We start from the raw sequence: 26,950 nt of genomic DNA on the forward strand, positions 1-26,950 counted from the left end.
AGAGCAGGGCTAAGGGGACCAGCAGACTGGATGCTGTCTGTCCAAGGCTGCATGGATACAGTGTGAGATGAGTCACACAGCCTAAAGACTGATGAGAGCAGTGTATGCAGCTGCACAGATGCTTAAATCCTCACGTGCTTGCCGCTCCAGCTTTCTGCTGCATGCGCCTACAGTCAGCCCTACCCAGAAACAATCCCCACCACCAGAGCAGTGACCTGGTAACAGTGGTAACCCCAGTAGGACCTTTTCTGATGCAGTGGGAATGGCTGGATGCCGAGTTAGGGCTTTGCATTCAGTGCTGCACAGTGCACACCTAAAACAGCACATGGCAATAGCTTGGCATGTCACATGACACTGGCACGGTCTGGCACAGTTTTTTAAAAAAAAAAAAAATATATATATATAAGCATAGTACTTTTGACTGTGACAGTATTAGGACTGAATGTGTGTGCTCCCCATGTCACATCAGCAGCTGCCCCTTTTGCCCTGTGTTAAAGACGGTCCTGAACGTAAGGGCATAACGACCAGCATCATACAGGTTACGGTGCTGGTCGTTAAGGGGTTAAGTAAGGTCTATGAAATCTCATGAGATCACAGCAAAGGTAAAGCATAACCTCAGGGCTGCTGATGCTGATTGGATTTTATTTTTCCAACTTGCAACTGGACAGCAGCTGAATATAACTGTTTACACAGCACCTACTCTGGTGAGCTGAGGAACTTGTGAGGCAAAATATCCTCCCTTTTTTACATAGAGATGTCAGCTTTTTACAGTATCTAGTGATTTAGCATATGAGTATTATGTCCCTTTAAGTAGTAAGAAATGAACATGATCTGCAAAACCCTTTTCTTGTAAAAGTTCTCAGTTCTGCTGTAATAATTTACTGCACAAGCTCCCTACCTGTTCCTTTAACTGGCACCTAGTAGCAAAGGTATCAGTTGTTTCCTGTAATATTACCCAAGCAGGTGCCCTGTGCTAGATGACCCTGCAACTGCAGCACAACACTCAGCATAGAACGAAGCTCCCGTCCCTAGCTGGTGCCTATTGCTGTGTTCAGCTCGTTTAGCAGTCAGATGTCTGTACTCAATCGTCCAGCAGATGGGGATACTGAGCACATACAGAACATAACACTGTAGTCCTGCCCTGCTTCCTGTGACTACAGAGACTGCAGAGGGGAGGGCAGGAAGCTGGCGGAGCTGCAGGGCAAGGTAGTGATGATGTGTACTGAGTATTGTGTGTGTGTGTGTGTGGTAAGCTCTGTGTGCAGGGCAAGGCATTGTGTGTGTGTGGTAAGCTCTGTGTGCAGGGCAAGGTATAGTGATGATGTGTACTGAGCATTGTGTGTGGTAAGCTCTGTGTGCAGGGCAAGGTATAGTGATGATGTGTACTGAGCATTGTGTGTGGTAAGCTCTGTGTGCAGGGCAAGGTATAGTGATGATGTGTACTGAGCATTGTGTGTGGTAAGCTCTGTGTGCAGGGCAAGGCATTGTGTGTGTGTGTGTGGTAAGCTCTGTGTGCAGGGCAAGGCATTGTGTGTGTGGTAAGCTCTGTGTGCAGGGCAAGGCATTGTGTGTGTGGTAAGCTCTGTGTGCATTGTGTGTGTGGTAAGCTCTGTGTGCATTGTGTGTGTGGTAAGCTCTGTGTGCATTGTGTGTGTGGTAAGCTCTGTGTGCAGGGCAAGGCATTGTGTGTGTGTGTGTGTGGTAAGCTCTGTGTGCAGGGCAAGGCATTGTGTGTGTGGTAAGCTCTGTGTGCAGGGCAAGGCATTGTGTGTGTGGTAAGCTCTGTGTGCAGGGCAAGGTAGTGATGATGTGTACTGAGTATTGTGTGTGGTAAGCTCTGTGTGCAGGGCAAGGTAGTGATGATGTGTACTGAGCATTGTGTGTGTGTGTGGTAAGCTCTGTGTGCAGGGCAAGGTAGTGATGATGTGTACTGAGCATTGTGTGTGTGTGGTAAGCTCTGTGTGCAGGGTAAGATAGTGATGATGTGTACTGAGCATTGTGTGTGTGGTAAGCTCTGTGTGCAGGGCAAGGTAGTGATGATGTGTACTGAGCATTGTGTGTGTGTGTGGTAAGCTCTATGTGCAGGGCAAGGCATTGTGTGTGTGTGTGGTAAGCTCTGTGTGCATTGTGTGTGTGGTAAGCTCTGTGTGCAGGGCAAGGCATTGTGTGTGTGTGTGGTAAGCTCTGTGTGCAGGGCAAGGCATTGTGTGTGTGGTAAGCTCTGTGTGCAGGGCAAGGCATTGTGTGTGTGGTAAGCTCTGTGTGCAGGGCAAGGTAGTGATGATGTGTACTGAGTATTGTGTGTGTGTGTGTGGTAAGCTCTGTGTGCAGGGCAAGGTAGTGATGATGTGTACTGAGTATTGTGTGTGTGTGTGTGGTAAGCTCTGTGTGCAGGGCAAGGTAGTGATGATGTGTACTGAGCATTGTGTGTGTGTGGTAAGCTCTGTGTGCAGGGTAAGATAGTGATGATGTGTACTGAGCATTGTGTGTGTGGTAAGCTCTGTGTGCAGGGCAAGGTAGTGATGATGTGTACTGAGCATTGTGTGTGTGGTAAGCTCTGTGTGCAGGGCAAGGTAGTGATGATGTGTACTGAGCATTGTGTGTGTGGTAAGCTCTGTGTGCAGGGCAAGGTAGGGATGATGTGTACTGAGAATTGTGTGTGTGGTAAGTTCTGTGTGCAGGGCAAGGTAGTGATGTGTACTGAGCATTGTGTGTGTGTGGTAAGCTCTGTGTGCAGGGCAAGGTAGTGATGTGTACTGAGCATTGTATGTGTGTGGTAAGCTCTGTGTGCAGGGCAAGGTAGTGATGTGTACTGAGCATTGTGTGTGTGGTAAGCTCTGTGTGCAGGGCAAGGTAGTGATGTGTACTGAGGATTGTGTGTGTGGTAAGCTCTGTGTGCAGGGCAAGGTAGTGATGATGTGTACTGAGCATTGTGTGTGTGTGGTAAGCTCTGTGTGCAGGGTAAGATAGTGATGATGTGTACTGAGCATTGTGTGTGTGGTAAGCTCTGTGTGCAGGGCAAGGTAGTGATGATGTGTACTGAGCATTGTGTGTGTGGTAAGCTCTGTGTGCAGGGCAAGGTAGTGATGATGTGTACTGAGCATTGTGTGTGTGGTAAGCTCTGTGTGCAGGGCAAGGTAGGGATGATGTGTACTGAGCATTGTGTGTGTGGTAAGTTCTGTGTGCAGGGCAAGGTAGTGATGTGTACTGAGCATTGTGTGTGTGTGGTAAGCTCTGTGTGCAGGGCAAGGTAGTGATGTGTACTGAGCATTGTATGTGTGTGGTAAGCTCTGTGTGCAGGGCAAGGTAGTGATGTGTACTGAGCATTGTGTGTGTGGTAAGCTCTGTGTGCAGGGCAAGGTAGTGATGTGTACTGAGGATTGTGTGTGTGGTAAGCTCTGTGTGCAGGGCAAGGTAGTGATGATGTGTACTGAGCATTGTGTATGTGGTAAGCACTTTGTGCAGGGCAAGGTAGTGATGTGTACTGAGCATTGTGTGTGTGTGTGTGTGGTAAGCTCTGTGTGCAGGGCAAGGTAGTGATGTGTACTGAGCATTGTGTGTGTGGTAAGCTCTGTGTGCAGGGCAAGGTAGTGATGTGTACTGAGGATTGTGTGTGTGGTAAGCTCTGTGTGCAGGGCAAGGTAGTGATGATGTGTACTGAGCATTGTGTGTGTGGTAAGCACTTTGTGCAGGGCAAGGTAGCGATGTGTACTGAGCATTGTGTGTGTGGTAAGCTCTGTGTGCAGGCCCAGGGCAAGGTAGTGATGTGTACTGAGCATTGTATGTGTGGTAAGCTCTGTGTGCAGGGTAAGGTAGTGATGATGTGTACTGAGCATTGTGTGTATAGTAAGCACTGTGTGCAGGGCAAGGTAGTGATGATATGTACTGAGTATTGTGTGTGTGTGTGGTAAGCTCTGTGTGCAGGGTAAGGTAGTGATGATGTGTACTGAGCATTGTGTGTGTGTGGTAAGCTCTCTGTGCAGGGTAAGGTAGCAATGTGTACTGAGCATTGTGTGTGTGGCAAGCACTTTGTGCAGGGCAAGGTAGCGATGTGTACTGAGCATTGTGTGTGTGGTAAGCTCTGTGTGCAGGCCCAGGGCAAGGTAGTGATGTGTACTGAGCATTGTATGTGTGGTAAGCTCTGTGTGCAGGGTAAGGTAGTGATGATGTGTACTGAGCATTGTGTGTATAGTAAGCACTGTGTGCAGGGCAAGGTAGTGATGATATGTACTGAGTATTGTGTGTGTGTGGTAAGCTCTGTGCGCAGGGTAAGGTAGTGATGATGTGTACTGAGCATTGTGTGTGTGTTGTAAGCTCTGTGTGCAGGGTAAGGTAGCGATGTGTACTGAGCATTGTGTGTGTGGCAAGCACTTTGTGCAGGGCAAGGTAGCGATGTGTACTGAGCATTGTGTGTGTGGTAAGCTCTGTGTGCAGGCCCAGGGCAAGGTAGTGATGTGTACTGAGCATTGTATGTGTGGTAAGCTCTGTGTGCAGGGTAAGGTAGTGATGATGTGTACTGAGCATTGTGTGTATAGTAAGCACTGTGTGCAGGGCAAGGTAGTGATGATATGTACTGAGTATTGTGTGTGTGTGGTAAGCTCTGTGTGCAGGGTAAGGTAGTAATGATGTGTACTGAGCATTGTGTGTGTGTGGTAAGCTCTGTGTGCAGGGTAAGGTAGCGATGTGTACTGAGCATTGTATGTGTGGTAAGCTCTGTGTGCAGGGCAAGGTAGTGATGATGTGTACTGAGCATTGTGTATAGTAAGCTCTGCATTGTACCCTACTGTGTGTATGGTAAGCTCTGTATTGTACCCTACTGTGTGTATGGTAAGCTCTGTATTGTACCCCACTGTGTGTATGGTAAGCTCTGTATTGTACCCCACTGTGTGCAGGGTAAGCACGGTATTGTATCGCACTGTGTGCAGGGTAAGCACGGTATTGTATCGCACTGTGTGCAGGGTAAGCACGGTATGGTATTGCACTGTGTGCAGGGTAAGCACGGTATTTGTATCTCACTGTGTGTATAATAAGCACTGTGTGCAGGGTAAGCTCTGTATTGTACCCCACTATGTGTATGGTAAGCACTGTGTGCAGGGTAAGCTCTGTATTGTACCCCACTGTGTGTATGGTAAGCACTGTGTGCAGGGTAAGCTCTGTATTGTACCCCACTGTGTGTATAATAAGCACTGTGTGCAGGGGAAGCTCTGTATTGTACCCCACTGTGTGTATGGTAAGCACTGTGTGTATAGTAAGCTCTGTATTGTACCCTACTGTGTGTATGGCAAGCACTGTGTGTATGGTAAGCTCTGTATTGTACCACACTGTGTGTATGGTAAGCTCTGTATTGCACCCCACTGTGTGCAGGGTAAGCATGGTATTGTATCTCACTGTGTGCAGGGTAAGCATGGTATTGTATCTCACTGTGTGCAGGGTAAGCACGGTATTGTATCGCACTGTGTGCAGGGTAAGCACGGTATTGTATCTCGCTGTGTGTATAATAAGCACTGTGTGCAGGGTAAGCTCTGTATTGTACCTCACTGTGTGAATAGTAAGCTGTGTATGGTAAGCACTGTGTGTATGGTAAGTTCTGTATTGTATCCCACTGTGTGTATGGTAAGCATGGTATTGTATCTCACTGTGTGCATGGTAAGCACGGTATTGTATCGCACTGTGTGCATGGTAAGCACGGTATTGTATCGCACTGTGTGCAGGGTAAGCACGGTATTGTATCTCACTGTGTGTATAATAAGCACTGTGTGCAGGGTAAGCTCTGTATTGTACCTTACTGTGTGAATAGTAAGCTCTGTATTGTACCCTATTGTGTGTATGGTAAGCACTGTGTGTATGGTAAGCTCTGTATTGTACCCCACTGTGTGTATGGTAAGTTCTGTATTGTACCCCACTGTGTGTATGGTAAGCACGTTATAGTATCTCACTGTGTGCAGGGTAAGCACAGTATTGTATCGTACTGTGTGCAGGGTAAGCACGGTATTGTATTGCACTGTGTGCAGGGTAAACACGGAATTGTATCGCACTGTGTGCAGGGTAAGCACTGTATTGTATCGCACTTTGTTCAGGGTAAGCACGGTATGGTATGGCATATCGCACTGTGTGCAGGGTAAGCATGGTAAGGTATCGCACTGTGTGCAGGGTAAGCACGGTATGGTATTGCACTGTGTGCAGGGTAAGCAGAGTATCGCATCGCACTTTGTGCAGGGTAAGCACGGTATCGCATCGCACTGTGTGCAGGGTGAGCACTGTATTGCATCGCACTGTGTGCAGGATAAGCACGGTATTGCATCGCACTGTGTGCAGGATAAGCACAGTATTGCATCGCACTGTGTGCAGGGTAAGCACGGTATCGTATTGCACTGTGTGCAGGGTAAGCACGGTATCGTATTGCACTGTGTGCAGGGTAAGCACGGTATCGTATTGCACTGTGTGCAGGGTAAGCACGGTATCGTATTGCACTGTGTGCAGGGTAAGCACGTTATCGTATCGCACTGTGTGCAGGGTAAGCACGTTATCGTATCGCACTGTGTGCAGGGTAAGCACGTTATCGTATCGCACTGTGTGCAGGGTAAGCACGTTATCGTATCGCACTGTGTGCAGGGTAAGCACGTTATCGTATCGCACTGTGTGCAGGGTAAGCACGGTATCGTATCGCACTGTGTGCAGGGTAAGCATGTTATCTTATCGCACTGTGTGCAGGGTAAGCACGTTATCAAATCGCACTGTGTGCAGGGTAAGCACGGTATTGTATCGCACTGTGTGCAGGGTAAGCACGGTATTGTATCGCACTGCGTGCAGGGTAAGCACGGTATCGTATCGCACTGTGTGCAGGGTAAGCACGGTATGGTATCGCATATCGCACTGTGTGCAGGGTAAGCACGTTATCGTATCGCACTGTGTGCAGGGTAAGCACGGTATTGTATCGCACTGTGTGCAGGGTAAGCACGGTATTGTATCGCACTGTGTGCAGGGTAAGCACGGTATGGTATCGCACTGTGTGCAGGGTAAGCACTGTATTGTATCGCACTGTGTGCAGGGTAAGCACGGTATGGTATCGCAGTGTGTGCAGGGTAAGCACGGTATGGTATCGCATATCGCACTGTGTGCAGGGTAAGCACGTTATCGTATCGCACTGCGTGCAGGGTAAGCACGGTATGGTATCGCACTGCGTGCAGGGTAAGCATGTTATCTTATCGCACTGTGTGCAGGGTAAGCACGGTATTGTATCGCACTGTGTGCAGGGTAAGCACGGTATGGTATCGCAGTGTGTGCAGGGTAAGCACGGTATGGTATCGCATATCGCACTGTGTGCAGGGTAAGCACGTTATCGTATCGCACTGTGTGCAGGGTAAGCACGGTATTGTATCGCACTGTGTGCAGGGTAAGCACGGTATGGTATCGCACTGTGCGCAGGGTAAGCACGGTATTGTATCGCACTGTGTGCAGGGTAAGCACGGTATGGTATCGCACTGTGTGCAGGGTAAGCACTGTATTGTATCGCACTGTGTGCAGGGTAAGCACGGTATGGTATCGCAGTGTGCGCAGGGTAAGCACGGTATGGTATCGCATATCGCACTGTGTGCAGGGTAAGCACGTTATCGTATCGCACTGCGTGCAGGGTAAGCACGGTATGGTATCGCACTGCGTGCAGGGTAAGCATGTTATCTTATCGCACTGTGTGCAGGGTAAGCACGGTATTGTATCGCACTGTGTGCAGGGTAAGCATGGTATGGTATCGCATATCGCACTGTGTGCAGGGTAAGCACGTTATCGTATCGCACTGTGTGCAGGGTAAGCACGGTATGGTATCGCAGTGTGTGCAGGGTAAGCACGGTATTGTATCGCACTGTGTGCAGGGTAAGACTAGTTTAGCGTCACATCATGTGCAGAGCAGTGGATTGCTTTCTTGTAGCATAATGTCACTTGTCACACACACACACACTCATGACACGTGGCAAAGGAAGCTCTAGCATCACACAAACAACCTTAATGCAGCTACACATATGTGTGTTTTTGTTGCTAATAAAATATTATTATTGAGTATGTGGTGCCTTGTTTTGTCTAACTCGCCAGTGCAATTAGAAGGGGAAATGTACAGCAGTGTTAATACAGATAAATATAGGGGAGCACCCTGGCCTCAGGAGCTTATAATCCATCTGGGGTGGAACAACATGCTTGCTGGATAGGGAATTGGTAATTAACAAGCACACTGGGCATTTTGTGTGTTATATAAGTGACAATGTGTTTTTTGGTTATGTTTAGTTGTAGAACTGCAGGTCGGTATCAGAAAAAATGGTTCGGATTTTAGCAAATGGTGAAATTGTCCAAGATGACGATCCTCGGGTGAGGGCAAGCGCCCATAACAGAGAGAGCAACCCTCGGCAGGTGAGGTCCCTTATTGTTTACATGCCATATGCTGTGAGAGCCCCACTACTGAGTATATATGCACAGTGAGATCAATATGCCTTTATATATTTATATTTATTTATTTATATTCCAATTCATGATACAGCAAAAATTAAAAGCATCAGGAAGAACATGATAGCAAAATATGGCATTTCATACAAAAGACAAATACGTGAGCACATTGTCAAGTACATAACAAAGGAAACAATTAAGTCAACAAGAACAACCAGATTCATGGATATTACACTTAAACTCCATACTTAAACCTGCAATACCATGAAAAACTGAAACATTTCATAAAAAAAGATGTGCAGGACACCTTACCAATAATATCAAGCTGAGCTTGAGCACAAGGTTATAATTAAACAAATAAACAACAGCAAAGATAACGCTTAAAGGGACACTGTAACCAAAATTTTTCTTTCGTGATTTAGATTGAGCATGAAATTTTAAGCAACTTTCTAATTTACTCCTATTATCACATTTTCTTCATTCTCTTGGTATCTTTATTTGAAATGCAAGAATGTAAGTTTAGATGCCGGCCCATTTTTGGTGAACAACCTGGGTTGTCCTTGCTGATTGGTGGATAAATTCATCCACCAATAAAAAAGTGCTGTCCAGAGTACTGAAACCAAAAAAAAGCTTAGATGCCTTCTTTTTTAAATAATGATAGCAAGAGAACAAAGAAAAATTGAAAATAGGAGTAAATTAGAAAGTTGCTTAAAATTGCATGCTCTATCTGAATTACAAAAGAAAAAATTTGGATACAGTGTCCCTTTAACTTTATGCTGGGACTTAATTTACCTTTTCTTCAGATTCAAATTGAACCAGCTAAACCTTTCTCATGAAAGAAGAGAAGACAAAAAAAAATGTACCGAGGGAGGAAGGGACTGAATGCCTAACTTCCTAGTTGCCCCCAATATGGGGCAAAGCAATCTAACTGTATAAGCTGGAGGAAGAGAGGGGAGGCACGGAGAGGATACAGAATCTGTGACTGGGTCTCTAATAGGAGAGATATGATAACATTTTCCCATATAGCCAAAAAGGCCTTAATTTATTAACGAGATGAATCAGCGGGTCTTGTTGATCTACTGCTAACTTAATAAATGCTGCTATGGTTGGTGCACTTCTATCTTTCCAAGTTCTTAAATCATTTGTCTAGCAGTCAGAATACCAGTGTTAATTAAATGTTTATTTTGAATGTGATCCTGAGTAATTAAAAATATTACTGTTTTTGCATCAAAATTAATCTTAACAGGATTAAATCTATTTAAACAATAGGCAATTTGAGCTCATTTTTTTAATCTTAGGACAATAATAGAAGGCATGTAGTAAATCTGCTCTAGGAAAATTACACCTGGAACTCTGTTTACACCATTTGGCCATTTTACCGGGAGTAATATATGATCTATTTATTAATCTTGTATATGATTCCCTAAATGAGATAGCCGACGTATACATGGCTACACGACCAAGACTCTGTTTAAAAAAATCAAGATTAAAATCGTAAAAATCCACTCGCCATTTCTGAAAGAGCTCTAATATTTTATCTTTAGCGTCATATGTTAGTAGGAGTTTATACAGCGTCATTATAGAGTGATTTCCTGAATGATAAATTCCAATAATGCCACCCATATCCTCCAATGTCCATGGATTGGAATTAATCATTTGATTACTGTTGATATAGTGTCTGATTTGTAAGTAGGCAAAAAGCTGTTTTTTATCCAGCCCAAATTCTAATGACAATGTATCAAAGGTTTTGACCAATTTCATTTGTGGATCTACAAATTGAAAAATTAAAATTTAGTTCTTTTTGAGCCCAGGTTTCAAAAACCTGCAGGTTAAGTCCAGGTTAAAAATTGGGGTTACCCTTAATTGGAAGATATGGAGAGGCACTATTATTAATATGCAAAGTTTGACAAATCTTATTCCAGGCTACTAAAATATTAAGAAATTAATATTTCAGTAAACCTTTTTTATTTACATTGGATAGATTCAGATTTAGAAGTGCTCTTAAAGAGTATTGTGAGCACAGAACTTTTTCTTTCACAGAATTCGTAATTATGTCTGTGCTAGTGAGCCAGTCAATTGCGATCTTGGCCAAACATACCAGATTATAGAATTTAATATTGGGAAGTGCAAACCCTCCATGCTCCTTAAGATGAGTTCATTTTTTTATTGACATCCGAGGTTTCCCTTTACCCCATAAAAAGCTTGAACACTGGGAATTAAACTTTTGAATGATATTCCTATTCAGAAGAATCGGGATGTTTTGCAGAAGAAAGAGTATTTTCGGGAAGATGATCATTTTGATTAATGTAATCTTGGCTGATAGAGTTAAAGGGAGCCGCATTAAGTTTTTTAGATCTAAAAAGCATTTCTGCCTTAGAGAGGAGAAATTGAGCTTGGACCATTCCTCTGGATCTTTAGATAATAATATTCAGAGATATTTAACTTTCCCTTTTGCTTGTGCAAATGGATTAGTCATTTTTTTTTTTTTTTTTAAATGATCCAGAGTATTTCTGACTTGGTAAGGTTGATTCTGTATATCGAGAATTTACTATATTCAGTCATAATGTCTATAATAATGAGAATGTTCAATTTGGTATTTCATACATAAGAGTATAATGTATGCATAGAGGGAAAGAATAAAACATCATTTACCTATAAGAATGCCTTCTAATTTTTTCCTACATATAATTGCTAAGGGTTCAAGAGCGATGTTGAAAAGTAGCGGCGACAAGGGGCAGCCTTGTCTAGTTTCTTTTTGTAGAGTTATACTTGAGGATAGCAACCCATTTATACTTGAGGAAGAAATTGGATCATGATAAATGAGTTTAATATAATTGAGGAAGGAGTCTGTAAAGCCAAAGAACATATCAATTCTTGATAAGGTTTTATGTGACCTTGATTCACACATATACGATTGTTTATCTGGGTGCTGTAACCTCCATATAGCTTTAATTTCAGATTTTTGATAAAATTTGTTAAAACCTTAGCTTCCTCTTTATATCTGTTTGCTTTTAATGTTTTGAGCCGATCTAGGTAAGGATTGAATACACTATTAAAGTCTCCCCCTACTATCAATTGCAAGTCTAGATAATTTACAAGTTTAGTATATAGTTTTTCCCAGAAAGCTGGTTGATATTCATTAGAGCATACAAATTACAGAATATATAAGTGAGACCATTTATTTCTATTTCCACTATTAAAATCTCCCTTCTTTATGTTTAGGCTGAGAGATTATCTAATTTACTAGTTTTTTAATAAAAAAAACACGCCACCCCTCTCTTCCTACCAACTGCAGGGGTAGAAATCACCTCTCCGATCCAACCAAATCCTAGTTTATCTGCCTCAGCACTATTCAGTTGTGTTTCTTGTAAAAAGGCAATATCTGGAGATAGTTTTTTAAGATATTGTACAATTCTTTTCCTTTTGATCGGAGAGGTGATTCCCCCCACATTCCAGGAAAGAAAATTAATTGCTTTTTTCATGAAAAATAATTAAGAGTAATGTCAATAAGTGGAGTAATTTCATAAAGGGGAGAAAAACAATGCAGAAGAAGGGAGAAAGAAAAGAGATCAATATACCTTTATGTTTTTATTAATGATTTCATATAGACGTGTAATTCAAATGTCTGTCAGTAGCTGTTACCTCCAGTGAAATATTAGTCCCTTTAAAGTTGTTTATATATAACCTTTAGACAGCTAACATCAGGTGACACACACACATATATACTGTATATCCAACCTTTAGACAGCTAACATCAGGTGACACACACACACATATATACTGTGTATATATAACCTTTAGACAGCTAACATCAGGTGACACACACACATATACTGTATATATAACCTTTAGACAGCTAACATCAGGTGACACACACACACATATATACTGTATATATAACCTTTAGACAGCTAACATCAGGTGACACACACACACATATATACTGTATATATAACCTTTAGACAGCTAACATCAGGTGACACACACACACATATATACTGTATATATAACCTTTAGACAGCTAACATCAGGTGACACACACACATATATACTGTATATATAACCTTTAGATAGCTAACATCAGGTGACACACACATACATATACTGTATATCCAACCTTTAGACAGCTAACATCAGGTGACACACACACACACATATATACTGTATATATAACCTTTAGACAGCTAACATCAGGTGACACACACACATATATACTGTATATATAACCTTTAGATAGCTAACATCAGGTGACACACACACATATATACTGTGTATATATAACCTTTAGACAGCTAACATCAGGTGACACACACACACATATACTGTATATATAACCTTTAGACAGCTAACATCAGGTGACACACACACATATATACTGTATATATAACCTTTAGATAGCTAACATCAGGTGACACACACATATATACTGTATATATAACCTTTAGACAGCTAACATCAGGTGACACACACACACATATATACTGTATATATAACCTTTAGACAGCTAACATCAGGTGACACACACACATATATACTGTATATATAACCTTTAGATAGCTAACATCAGGTGACACACACACACATATATACTGTATATATAACCTTTAGACAGCTAACATCAGGTGACACACACACACATATATATACTGTATATATAACCTTTAGACAGCTAACATCAGGTGACACACACACATATACTGTATATATAACCTTTAGACAGCTAACATCAGGTGACACACACATATATACTGTATATATAACCTTTAGACAGCTAACATCAGGTGACACACACACATATATACTGTATATCCAACCTTTAGACAGCTAACATCAGGTGACACACACACACATATATACTGTATATATAACCTTTAGACAGCTAACATCAGGTGACACACACACATATATATACTGTATATATAACCTTTAGACAGCTAACATCAGGTGACACACACACATATACTGTATATATAACCTTTAGACAGCTAACATCAGGTGACACACATATATACTGTATATATAACCTTTAGACAGCTAACATCAGGTGACACACACACATATATACTGTATATATAACCTTTAGACAGCTAACATCAGGTGACACACACATATATACTGTATATATAACCTTTAGACAGCTAACATCAGGTGACACACACACATATATACTGTATATATAACCTTTAGACAGCTAACATCAGGTGACACACATGCACATATATACTGTATATATAACCTTTAGACAGCTAACATCAGGTGACACACACACATATATATACTGTATATATAACCTTTAGACAGCTAACATCAGGTGACACACACACATATATACTGTATATATAACCTTTAGACAGCTAACATCAGGTGACACACACACACATATATATACTGTATATATAATCTTTAGACAGCTAACATCAGGTGACACACACACACACACACATATATACTGTATATATAACCTTTAGACAGCTAACATCAGGTGACACACACACATATATATACTGTATATATAACCTTTAGACAGCTAACATCAGGTGACACACACATATATACTGTATATATAACCTTTAGACAGCTAACATCAGGTGACACACACACACATATACTGTATATATAACCTTTAGACAGCTAACATCAGGTGACACACACACACATATATATACTGTATATATAACCTTTAGACAGCTAACATCAGGTGACACACACACACATATATATACTGTATATATAATCTTTAGACAGCTAACATCAGGTGACACACACACACACACACACACACACATATATACTGTATATATAACCTTTAGACAGTTAACATCAGGTGACACACACATATATACTGTATATATAACCTTTAGACAGCTAACATCAGGTGACACACACACATATATACTGTATATATAACCTTTAGACAGCTAACATCAGGTGACACACACACACATATATACTGTATATATAACATTTAGACAGCTAACATCAGGTGACACACACACATATACTGTATATATAACCTTTAGACAGCTAACATCAGGTGACACACACACACATATATATACTGTATATATAACCTTTAGACAGCTAACATCAGGTGACACACACACACATATATACTGTATATATAACCTTTAGACAGCTAACATCAGGTGACACACACACATATATACTGTATATATAACCTTTAGATTAGCTAACATCAGGTGACACACACATACATATACTGTATATCAACCTTTAGACAGCTAACATCAGGTGACACACACACACATATATACTGTATATATAACCTTTAGACAGCTAACATCAGGTGACACACACACATATATACTGTATATATAACCTTTAGACAGCTAACATCAGGTGACACACACACACACATATATACTGTATATATAACCTTTAGACAGCTAACATCAGGTGACACACACACATATATACTGTATATATAACCTTTAGACAGCTAACATCAGGTGACACACACACATATATACTGTATATATAACCTTTAGACAGCTAACATCAGGTGACACACACACATATATACTGTATATATAACCTTTAGACAGCTAACATCAGGTGACACACACACATATACTGTATATATAACCTTTAGACAGCTAACATCAGGTGACACACACACACATATATACTGTATATATAACCTTTAGACAGCTAACATCAGGTGACACACACACATATATACTGTATATATAACCTTTAGATAGCTAACATCAGGTGACACACACACACATATATACTGTATATATAACCTTTAGACAGCTAACATCAGGTGACACACACACACATATATATACTGTATATATAACCTTTAGACAGCTAACATCAGGTGACACACACACATATACTGTATATATAACCTTTAGACAGCTAACATCAGGTGACACACACATATATACTGTATATATAACCTTTAGACAGCTAACATCAGGTGACACACACACATATATACTGTATATCCAACCTTTAGACAGCTAACATCAGGTGACACACACACACATATATACTGTATATATAACCTTTAGACAGCTAACATCAGGTGACACACACACATATATACTGTATATATAACCTTTAGACAGCTAACATCAGGTGACACACACACATATACTGTATATATAACCTTTAGACAGCTAACATCAGGTGACACACATATATACTGTATATATAACCTTTAGACAGCTAACATCAGGTGACACACACACATATATACTGTATATATAACCTTTAGACAGCTAACATCAGGTGACACACACATATATACTGTATATATAACCTTTAGACAGCTAACATCAGGTGACACACACACATATATACTGTATATATAACCTTTAGACAGCTAACATCAGGTGACACACATGCACATATATACTGTATATATAACCTTTAGACAGCTAACATCAGGTGACACACACACATATATATACTGTATATATAACCTTTAGACAGCTAACATCAGGTGACACACACACATATATACTGTATATATAACCTTTAGACAGCTAACATCAGGTGACACACACACACATATATATACTGTATATATAATCTTTAGACAGCTAACATCAGGTGACACACACACACACACACATATATACTGTATATATAACCTTTAGACAGCTAACATCAGGTGACACACACACATATATATACTGTATATATAACCTTTAGACAGCTAACATCAGGTGACACACACATATATACTGTATATATAACCTTTAGACAGCTAACATCAGGTGACACACACACACATATACTGTATATATAACCTTTAGACAGCTAACATCAGGTGACACACACACACATATATATACTGTATATATAACCTTTAGACAGCTAACATCAGGTGACACACACACACACACATATATATACTGTATATATAATCTTTAGACAGCTAACATCAGGTGACACACACACACACACACACATATACTGTATATATAACCTTTAGACAGTTAACATCAGGTGACACACACATATATACTGTATATATAACCTTTAGACAGCTAACATCAGGTGACACACACACATATATACTGTATATATAACCTTTAGACAGCTAACATCAGGTGACACACACACACATATATACTGTATATATAACATTTAGACAGCTAACATCAGGTGACACACACACATATACTGTATATATAACCTTTAGACAGCTAACATCAGGTGACACACACACACATATATATACTGTATATATAACCTTTAGATAGCTAACATCAGGTGACACACACACATATATACTGTATATATAACCTTTAGACAGCTAACATCAGGTGACACACACACATATATACTGTATATATAACCTTTAGACAGCTAACATCAGGTGACACACACACACATATATACTGTGTATATATAACCTTTAGACAGCTAACATCAGGTGACACACACACATATACTGTATATATAACCTTTAGACAGCTAACATCAGGTGACACACACACACATATATACTGTATATATAACCTTTAGACAGCTAACATCAGGTGACACACACACACATATATACGGTATATATAACCTTTAGACAGCTAACATCAGGTGACACACACACATATATACTGTATATATAACCTTTAGATAGCTAACATCAGGTGACACACACACATATATACTGTATATATAACCTTTAGACAGCTAACATCAGGTGACACACACACATATATACTGTATATATAACCTTTAGACAGCTAACATCAGGTGACACACACACATATATACTGTATATATAACCTTTAGACAGCTAACATCAGGTGACACACACACATATATACTGTATATATATCCTTTAGACAGCTAACATCAGGTGACACACACACACATATATACTGTATATATAACCTTTAGACAGCTAACATCAGGTGACACACACACATATATACTGTATATATAACCTTTAGACAGCTAACATCAGGTGACACACACACATATATACTGTATATATAACCTTTAGACAGCTAACATCAGGTGACACACACACATATATACTGTATATATAACCTTTAGACAGCTAACATCAGGTGACACACACACATATATACTGTATATATAACCTTTAGACAGCTAACATCAGGTGACACACACACACATATATACTGTGTATATATAACCTTTAGACAGCTAACATCAGGTGACACACACACACATATATACTGTGTATATATAACCTTTAGACAGCTAACATCAGGTGACACACACATATATACTGTATATATAACCTTTAGACAGCTAACATCAGGTGACACACACACACATATATACTGTGTATATATAACCTTTAGACAGCTAACATCAGGTGACACACACACATATATTATACTGTATATCTAACCTTTAGACAGCTAACATCAGGTGACACACACACACACACATATATACTGTAATCTTTAGACGGCTAACATCAGGTGACACACACACACATATATACTGTATATATAACCTTTAGACAGCTAACATCAGGTGACACACACACACATATATATACTGTATATATAACCTTTATTCGGCTAACATCAGGTGACACACACACACACATATATACTGTAATCTTTAGACGGCTAACATCAGGTGACACACACACACACACATATATACTGTATATATAACCTTTAGACGGCTAACATCAGGTGACACACACATATATACTGTATATATAACCTTTAGACGGCTAACATCAGGTGACACACACACATATATACTGTATATATAACCTTTACACAGCTAACAGGTGACACACATATATATATACTGTATATATAACCTTTAGACAGCTAACATCAGGTGACACACACACATATATACTGTATATATAACCTTTAGACAGCTAACAGGTGACACACATATATATACTGTATATATAACCTTTAGACAGCTAACATCAGGTGACACACACACATATATACTGTATATATAACCTTTAGACAGCTAACAGGTGACACACATATATATACTGTATATATATAACCTTTAGACAGCTAACATCAGGTGACACACACATATATACTGTATATATAACCTTTAGACAGCTAACATCAGGTGACACACACACATATATATACTGTATATATAACCTTTAGACAGCTAACATCAGGGGACACACATATATATACTGTATATATAACCTTTAGACAGCTAACATCAGGTGACACACACACATATATACTGTAACCTTTAGACGGCTAACATCAGGTGATATATATATATATATATTTATATATATACACATATATACTGTATATATAACCTTTAGACAGCTAACATCAGGTGACATATATATATATATATATATATATACTGTATATATAACCTTTAGACAGCTAACTTCAGGTGACACACACATATATACTGTATATATAACCTTTAGACAGCTAACATCAGGTGACACACACACATATATACTGTAACCTTTAGACGGCTAACATCAGGTGATATATATATATATATATATACTGTATATATAACCTTTAGACAGTTAACATCAGGTGACACACACACACACATATATACTGTATATATAACCTTTAGACAGCTAACATCAGGTGACACACACACACACATATATACTGTATATATAACCTTTAGACAGTTAACATCAGGTGACACACACACACATATATACTGTATATATAACCTTTAGACAGCTAACATCAGGTGACACACACACACACATATATACTGTATATATAACCTTTAGACAGCTAACATCAGGTGACACACACACACACACATATACTGTATATATAACCTTTAGACAGCTAACATCAGGTGACACACACACATATATACTGTATATATAACCTTTAGACAGCTAACATCAGGTGACACACACACACACATATATACTGTATATATAACCTTTAGACAGCTAACATCAGGTGACACACACACACATATATACTGTGTATATATAACCTTTAGACAGCTAACATCAGGTGACACACACACACACACATATACTGTATATATAACCTTTAGACAGTTAACATCAGGTGACACACACACACATATATACTGTGTATATATAACCTTTAGACAGCTAACATCAGGTGACACACACACACACACATATATACTGTGTATATATAACCTTTAGACAGCTAACATCAGGTGACACACACACACATATATACTGTGTATATATAACCTTTAGACAGCTAACATCAGGTGACACACACACACACATATATACTGTATATATAACCTTTAGACAGCTAACATCAGGTGACACACACACACATATATATACTGTATATATAACCTTTATTCGGCTAACATCAGGTGACACACACACACATATATACTGTAATCTTTAGACGGCTAACATCAGGTGACACACACACACACACATATATACTGTATATATAACCTTTAGACGGCTAACATCAGGTGACACACACATATATACTGTATATATAACCTTTAGACGGCTAACATCAGGTGACACACACACATATATACTGTATATATAACCTTTACACAGCTAACAGGTGACACACATATATATATACTGTATATATAACCTTTAGACAGCTAACATCAGGTGACACACACACATATATACTGTATATATAACCTTTAGACAGCTAACAGGTGACACACATATATATACTGTATATATAACCTTTAGACAGCTAACATCAGGTGACACACACACATATATACTGTATATATAACCTTTAGACAGCTAACAGGTGACACACATATATATACTGTATATATATAACCTTTAGACAGCTAACATCAGGTGACACACACATATATACTGTATATATAACCTTTAGACAGCTAACATCAGGTGACACACACACATATATATACTGTATATATAACCTTTAGACAGCTAACATCAGGGGACACACATATATATACTGTATATATAACCTTTAGACAGCTAACATCAGGTGACACACACACATATATACTGTAACCTTTAGACGGCTAACATCAGGTGATATATATATATATATATATATATATATATATATATATATATACACATATATACTGTATATATAACCTTTAGACAGCTAACATCAGGTGACATATATATATATATATATATATATATATATACTGTATATATAACCTTTAGACAGCTAACATCAGGTGACACACACATATATACTGTATATATAACCTTTAGACAGCTAACATCAGGTGACACACACACATATATACTGTAACCTTTAGACGGCTAACATCAGGTGATATATATATATATATATATATATATATATATATACTGTATATATAACCTTTAGACAGTTAACATCAGGTGACACACACACACACATATATACTGTATATATAACCTTTAGACAGCTAACATCAGGTGACACACACACACACATATATACTGTATATATAACCTTTAGACAGTTAACATCAGGTGACACACACACACATATATACTGTATATATAACCTTTAGACAGCTAACATCAGGTGACACACACACACACATATATACTGTATATATAACCTTTAGACAGCTAACATCAGGTGACACACACACACACACATATACTGTATATATAACCTTTAGACAGCTAACATCAGGTGACACACACACATATATACTGTATATATAACCTTTAGACAGCTAACATCAGGTGACACACACACACACATATATACTGTATATATAACCTTTAGACAGCTAACATCAGGTGACACACACACACATATATACTGTGTATATATAACCTTTAGACAGCTAACATCAGGTGACACACACACACACACATATACTGTATATATAACCTTTAGACAGTTAACATCAGGTGACACACACACACATATATACTGTGTATATATAACCTTTAGACAGCTAACATCAGGTGACACACACACACACACATATATACTGTGTATATATAACCTTTAGACAGCTAACATCAGGTGACACACACACACATATATACTGTGTATATATAACCTTTAGACAGCTAACATCAGGTGACACACACACACACATATATACTGTATATATAACCTTTAGACAGCTAACATCAGGTGACACACACACATATATACTGTATATATAACCTTTAGACAGCTAACATCAGGTGACACACACACACATATATACTGTGTATATATAACCTTTAGACAGCTAACATCAGGTGACACACACACACACATATATACTGTATATATAACCTTTAGACAGCTAACATCAGGTGACACACACACATATATACTGTATATATAACCTTTAGACAGCTAACATCAGGTGACACACACACACACATATATACTGTATATATAACCTTTAGACAGCTAACATCAGGTGACACACACACACATATATACTGTGTATATAACCTTTAGACAGCTAACATCAGGTGACACACACACACATATATACTGTGTATATATAACCTTTAGACAGCTAACATCAGGTGACACACACACACACACATATACTGTATATATAACCTTTAGACAGTTAACATCAGGTGACACACACACACATATATACTGTGTATATATAACCTTTAGACAGCTAACATCAGGTGACACACACACACACACATATATACTGTGTATATATAACCTTTAGACAGCTAACATCAGGTGACACACACACACATATATACTGTGTATATATAACCTTTAGACAGCTAACATCAGGTGACACACACACACATATATACTGTGTATATATAACCTTTAGACAGCTAACATCAGGTGACACACACACACACATATATACTGTATATATAACCTTTAGACAGTTAACATCAGGTGACACGCATGCACATATATGGGAGAGAGAGAAAAAGTTTGGTGAAGTGCAAAATAGATCAATTTCATATAACAATATAAATATGATTGATGATATGTAATAATACAAATAATTCTAGTTGTCATCTATAAAAACTGACTGTGATTACTTTTTGTACAATCTATATTTGAATTGTGTTATAAATCAATAAATCAATGTTTAAATAGAAATCCCCCTTAGGGGCCCTATTCACAATTTTCCACCAGAATCTTATGAGGTAAGGGCCGTGTGCGGTAAGGAGAGGTTCGTTGGCACCGGAGTGTGGCAGCTTTACTTCCTCTTGATATAGGGTAAGTTTCCCATTCTGCTCCGTGTGCACCAGGGAGAAATAAAACATAAAATTGGGAGTAGGACCCCTAAGGGGGATTTCTATTTAAACAACACATTATTGATTTGTAATACTATTCAAATATTAATTCAACAGAAAAGAACCAGAGTCGGTTTTATGGCTGACAGCTATAACTATTTGTATTATGAGAGGATCTGTAGTGCGGATACAAATAATTCTATTTATATTGTTACATGAGATTGTTCTGTTTTGCGCTTCCTCACACATTTTCTTTCTTTACTCTGTTGTGTTGTTTTATTTGGGAAGATGGATTTAACCAACCACAGGAGTTTAGCTGCTCTAGATTTCTCATCAAGCGCTGGATAAATACTCCCTAGCTATATATTCTTTCACCATACTAGTAATATTAGTTATTCTGGTTTCTGTTAATGGTGTATAATTCCACAGATATTCTTATTTTTTTTAATGTTAGTACATTTATATAAAGTATTTTAATGTCTTAATGGAATTAGTTTCCTCTACCGTGCCTGTTTCCATGCTATGACTAGTTTTACTTTTTAAAAACAACTAGAACAATGTGTGTAATAATAAATAATGCATTTAAGTAATATTTCATATATGTAGGGTTTTTTCAACACGGCACAAGGACCACAGCCTGGACCCCAAGCTGAGGGGAGACAGGAGGGACGATCCCCTTTTACTGAGATTAATCAGCAGCTGGTTAACATGGGATTCCCAAGATGGAACCTCGGAAATCAGGTGGTGGAACCTGTCATGTCCATATTATTCCTATTCCTCATCCTGATGTTGGGGGTTCGAGGCCTATTACTTGTGGGTCTGATTTATGTCGTCTCACACCTGAGCCAACGATAAGCACCATTGCACCAAAGAACAAAAATTCCACAGCCAACTATACGCACCAAATATCAGAAATTACAGAGCCAACGTTCATCACCATGGTGCTAAAAAGAAATTCCAGAGCCAACGATAAGCACCATGGCCCCAAAGAATAATCTGATGTATATGCGTTTATTTCTTGACTGGACAACACTGTTTGCTGTGGACATGATTTGACCAAACTACTAATTTCCAATATAATAATATAATTTCCAATCTCTTTTACATGACCTATTTTAAAAATAGACAAATATCATAACTGTATAAACACAGTACTTCCCATTGAGTACCTAGTAACAGATATCTCCAAATGTATGTAGCGCACAAGGTCATCATCGCAAAGGTTAACAATTGTATGGGATAAACCTCTTAGTATTTTCTGTACTAGGGAGCAGATCTTTAAGTGTAAACATCCGTATCTAATTTAAAGAACAAAATATCAATAGCTACTAACAATACAACAGGGACAGTAATGTCAAAATTAAACTTAATTGGGTTGACTAGAGCATGACATTTTAAACAACGTTCTAGATTACTTCTATCATCAATTTTGCTTTTTTTCTCTTGGTATCCTTTGTTAAAAAATAATCATGTTAGCTCAGGAGCGTGCACGTGTCTTTAGCCATCTGGCAGCAGTGTTTGCATCAATGCTAATAGTAATGTTATACATTGTTACAAACACTGCCTTCATAGAGTGTTAAAGACACATGCACGCTCTTGAGCTTCCTATGTTTACTCTTCAGCAAAGGATACCAAGATAATGAAGAAAATTTGATAATAGAAGTAAATTGGAAAGTTATTTACATTTAGGTATTCTAACTAAATTGCAAACTTTTATTATTTTTACTTTACTTTCCCTTTAATTACTAATATACATATTATGACAACAGTGAAACAAAATACAGCCCTCACCATCTTACAGATTAGTAATATAAGTAAAATAAAGAAATAGTTCTTGCAGAGAAGCCACACGCATTTCGCTAACCATATTCATGACCTGATGAAGTAGTTACATACTAGTGTATTCATAGCCAGGATCATTTCTGTGTTGCACTTACAACTGACCCATCTATGCACATCTCTTATGGATTTATCTGCAAGCTTCTAAGCACTTTTTAAACTTTTATTAGACATGCAGTTTTTCCCCAGTGGCAGAACTTTCCACCAGAGATTGCTTTCTGTTTAATTCATTTACTAGCATTTCTCAGTCTAAAGTTAGACCTTCCTCCCCCCAAAAAATATAATTATATCTGGTATAAATGTAAGATTACAGTACTGTTTAAGGTACTAACAGTTTATTAGATTATACAATTCAATCATAAAACCAGCATTATTTCTAAAATATTTGATTCAAGATGTGCAATTGTTATTTACTAAGATTGAAATAGAATAGGAAAGTGGAATGCATGCACCATATTATTTATAAGGCTTTGCAGGTGTCATTTATTTAACCACGTTTAGCGATAAGTGATCATTCATAATAAGACTGTTTGGTCTGAACAGATTTGGCTACAGCATCAAATCTAAAACATTTATCCTTACAGGGAACAGATATGGACATTTTATATTACATTGGAATTGCTAGTTATAACCTGCACTTATGTTTTACGGAAAATGTAATCTTCCATTTTTAATACTTTAAAAAAAAAAATAAGACTGAGCGAAAAGTTGTCAGCCAGTAGCATAAAATAAATAGTAGCGAGACCATAAAATAAGTGGCAGAAATTACAATCTGTGACTGAGAATCTAAATGAGTTCATTTCAGAGCTGCTGTACTTAGTGTAGTGCAAAATCATCTGGCACAGACAAGAACATCACTAATTCCTCCATAACTAACGCTCACGGGGCCAATAGATTGTCATCATCAAATTTGTTTCTAGATGTGACCTTCTGACGACTAACTTTAAAATAAAATACCAAGAGGTTTTGAGAACTTGGCCTGTGTTTAAACGGACATTCAGATGCAAACATGACACACTCTGATTTGTCACAGCATTTTACTGATCCTGTCTAACTATGGGGTCGATTCTAATCTTTCCAATTCTGTTTTTCGGCTCCCAATAATGTGTGTTTCAAGTTTGAAGCAATCACAATGCCAACAATAATTGTGTTGTGAAAAAAACCTGATTAACAGTATCTAGATCCTCGTGCCATTATCTTCTTACAGTAATAGAAAGTCAGTAAAAAGACAAACCTTGTTCTGTACAATGATGTTTGGAACGTTTGCCAGCAATTTAAACGTTGTCACTTAGCGGTTTCACAATTTGCAGTATGAGAACTGTTAAATTCCCGTTTATAGAAGATGTAATAAGTTGCAGCAACGTTTTTATGGAAATTAATTTCCCACTTTGGTGCAAAAAAAATAATTCGGTTTTCTTAATGAAATAAAAAAAATAATAATTAAGTTTCAAAATCATCATTGATCACTTATAAACAGCAATCTATCCAATTGCAAAACACACATCGAAAAAAAAATCTGAAAAATTGGAATTGACTCCCATGTGATTAACCTCCTTAAAGTGGTTAAAAACATAGACCAAAATCTTCACCGGAGCTACAAGCATTGTGAGTACCCGATTGGCTCATGAGCTGCAATGCTTGCAATTTCCAAGCTGGACTTTAAGTATTTTTACACTTTAGTAGTTTAACACCTTTGCAGAGGATGAAAACCAACTTATCTGGGATCAGTAATACAAATAATGCATGAAAACTACAGACTGCAGTTATTGCACTAGATAGAATACCTTAAATGTGTCTCAAACCTTTACTGATACCATTTAGCATTATATTTAGCAGATTATTCTGAAACATTCCATATTAGCATGTTGTCCTAGCTGCTATGCAAATCATGAGTAATTTATTGTAATGTGTGGGTTAATGCTATTTATTGCAAATTATTTCTCATTATTTGAACTAGATCTTTTTAATAGTCTAGGTGCTTGATCCTAGGGTGTCGACTTATGAAGCAGCGGATGATGCTTCTGACCCACTCCGCTTCAGGTCCGCCTTGTGCAATGATAAATGCAGACAGCATATGATATCAGCATTTATTGATGTGCGGAGGACATCGCCCGCACATTAGTAAATCAGCCCCTAAGACTTTTGAAGATCTGATTCCATAAGGTTTGAAATGTGCCTTCTCCAAAACAGAATCTGGAGCAAAAAACTGGAGGATTTTTATACATTTTGTGTATTCTGTAATAAATGATGAAACCTTAATTAGTTTGCTGGTACTCTGCTTTCTGCTTTCTGCTTTACGGGGGGGGGGGGGGGGGGGGAGAGACTGAAACTTTACAATCAGTATGTTTTTCAAAGGGGGATAAAACGTAACCCTCACATTTTAAACATTTTGCTTTTCACCGATTCACCCTAACAACAGTTACAGCACTGATGTCACCACCCAAAGTATATATTACACTTTATCTAAATGGTCTTAAAAAGTCACCAGCAATCTATAGTTATCTGAAACTGTTAGACAACGCACAGGAATTTAAGAGACGTTGCATGTAA

The 26,950-nt window shown here is 38.4% G+C and overlaps 1 protein-coding gene across 3 annotated transcripts; it reads left to right on the top strand.

Moving 5' to 3' along the window:
* Positions 1–1,158: 1,158 nt before the first annotated feature.
* Positions 1,159–26,659, top strand: FAM241B (family with sequence similarity 241 member B). Of its 3 annotated transcripts, none has more exons than XM_053692012.1 (3): positions 1,159–1,206; positions 8,275–8,397; positions 23,168–26,659. In XM_053692012.1, exons 2-3 carry the CDS (start codon positions 8,305–8,307, stop codon positions 23,414–23,416), a joined length of 342 nt encoding a protein of 113 aa, XP_053547987.1. In that variant the 5' UTR covers positions 1,159–1,206; positions 8,275–8,304; the 3' UTR covers positions 23,417–26,659. The 3 variants fall into 3 exon arrangements, with proteins under 3 accessions (XP_053547987.1, XP_053547988.1, XP_053547986.1); XM_053692013.1 differs by lacking the exon at positions 1,159–1,206 and adding an exon at positions 1,441–1,458; XM_053692011.1 differs by lacking the exon at positions 1,159–1,206 and having other exon boundaries at positions 7,722–8,397.
* Positions 26,660–26,950: the final 291 nt, after the last annotated feature.

Source organism: Bombina bombina, chromosome 9 (genome assembly GCF_027579735.1).
Source record: "Bombina bombina isolate aBomBom1 chromosome 9, aBomBom1.pri, whole genome shotgun sequence".
Taxonomy (NCBI): domain Eukaryota; kingdom Metazoa; phylum Chordata; class Amphibia; order Anura; family Bombinatoridae; genus Bombina; species Bombina bombina.

Coding starts and splice junctions, on each gene's coding strand:
- FAM241B (XM_053692012.1), top strand. CDS start 8,305: ATGGTTCGGATTTTAGCAAATGGTGAAATTGTCCAAGATGACGATCCT. Junction 8,398..23,167: donor GAGAGAGCAACCCTCGGCAG/GTGAGGTCCCTT, acceptor TCATATATGTAG/GGTTTTTTCAACACGGCACA.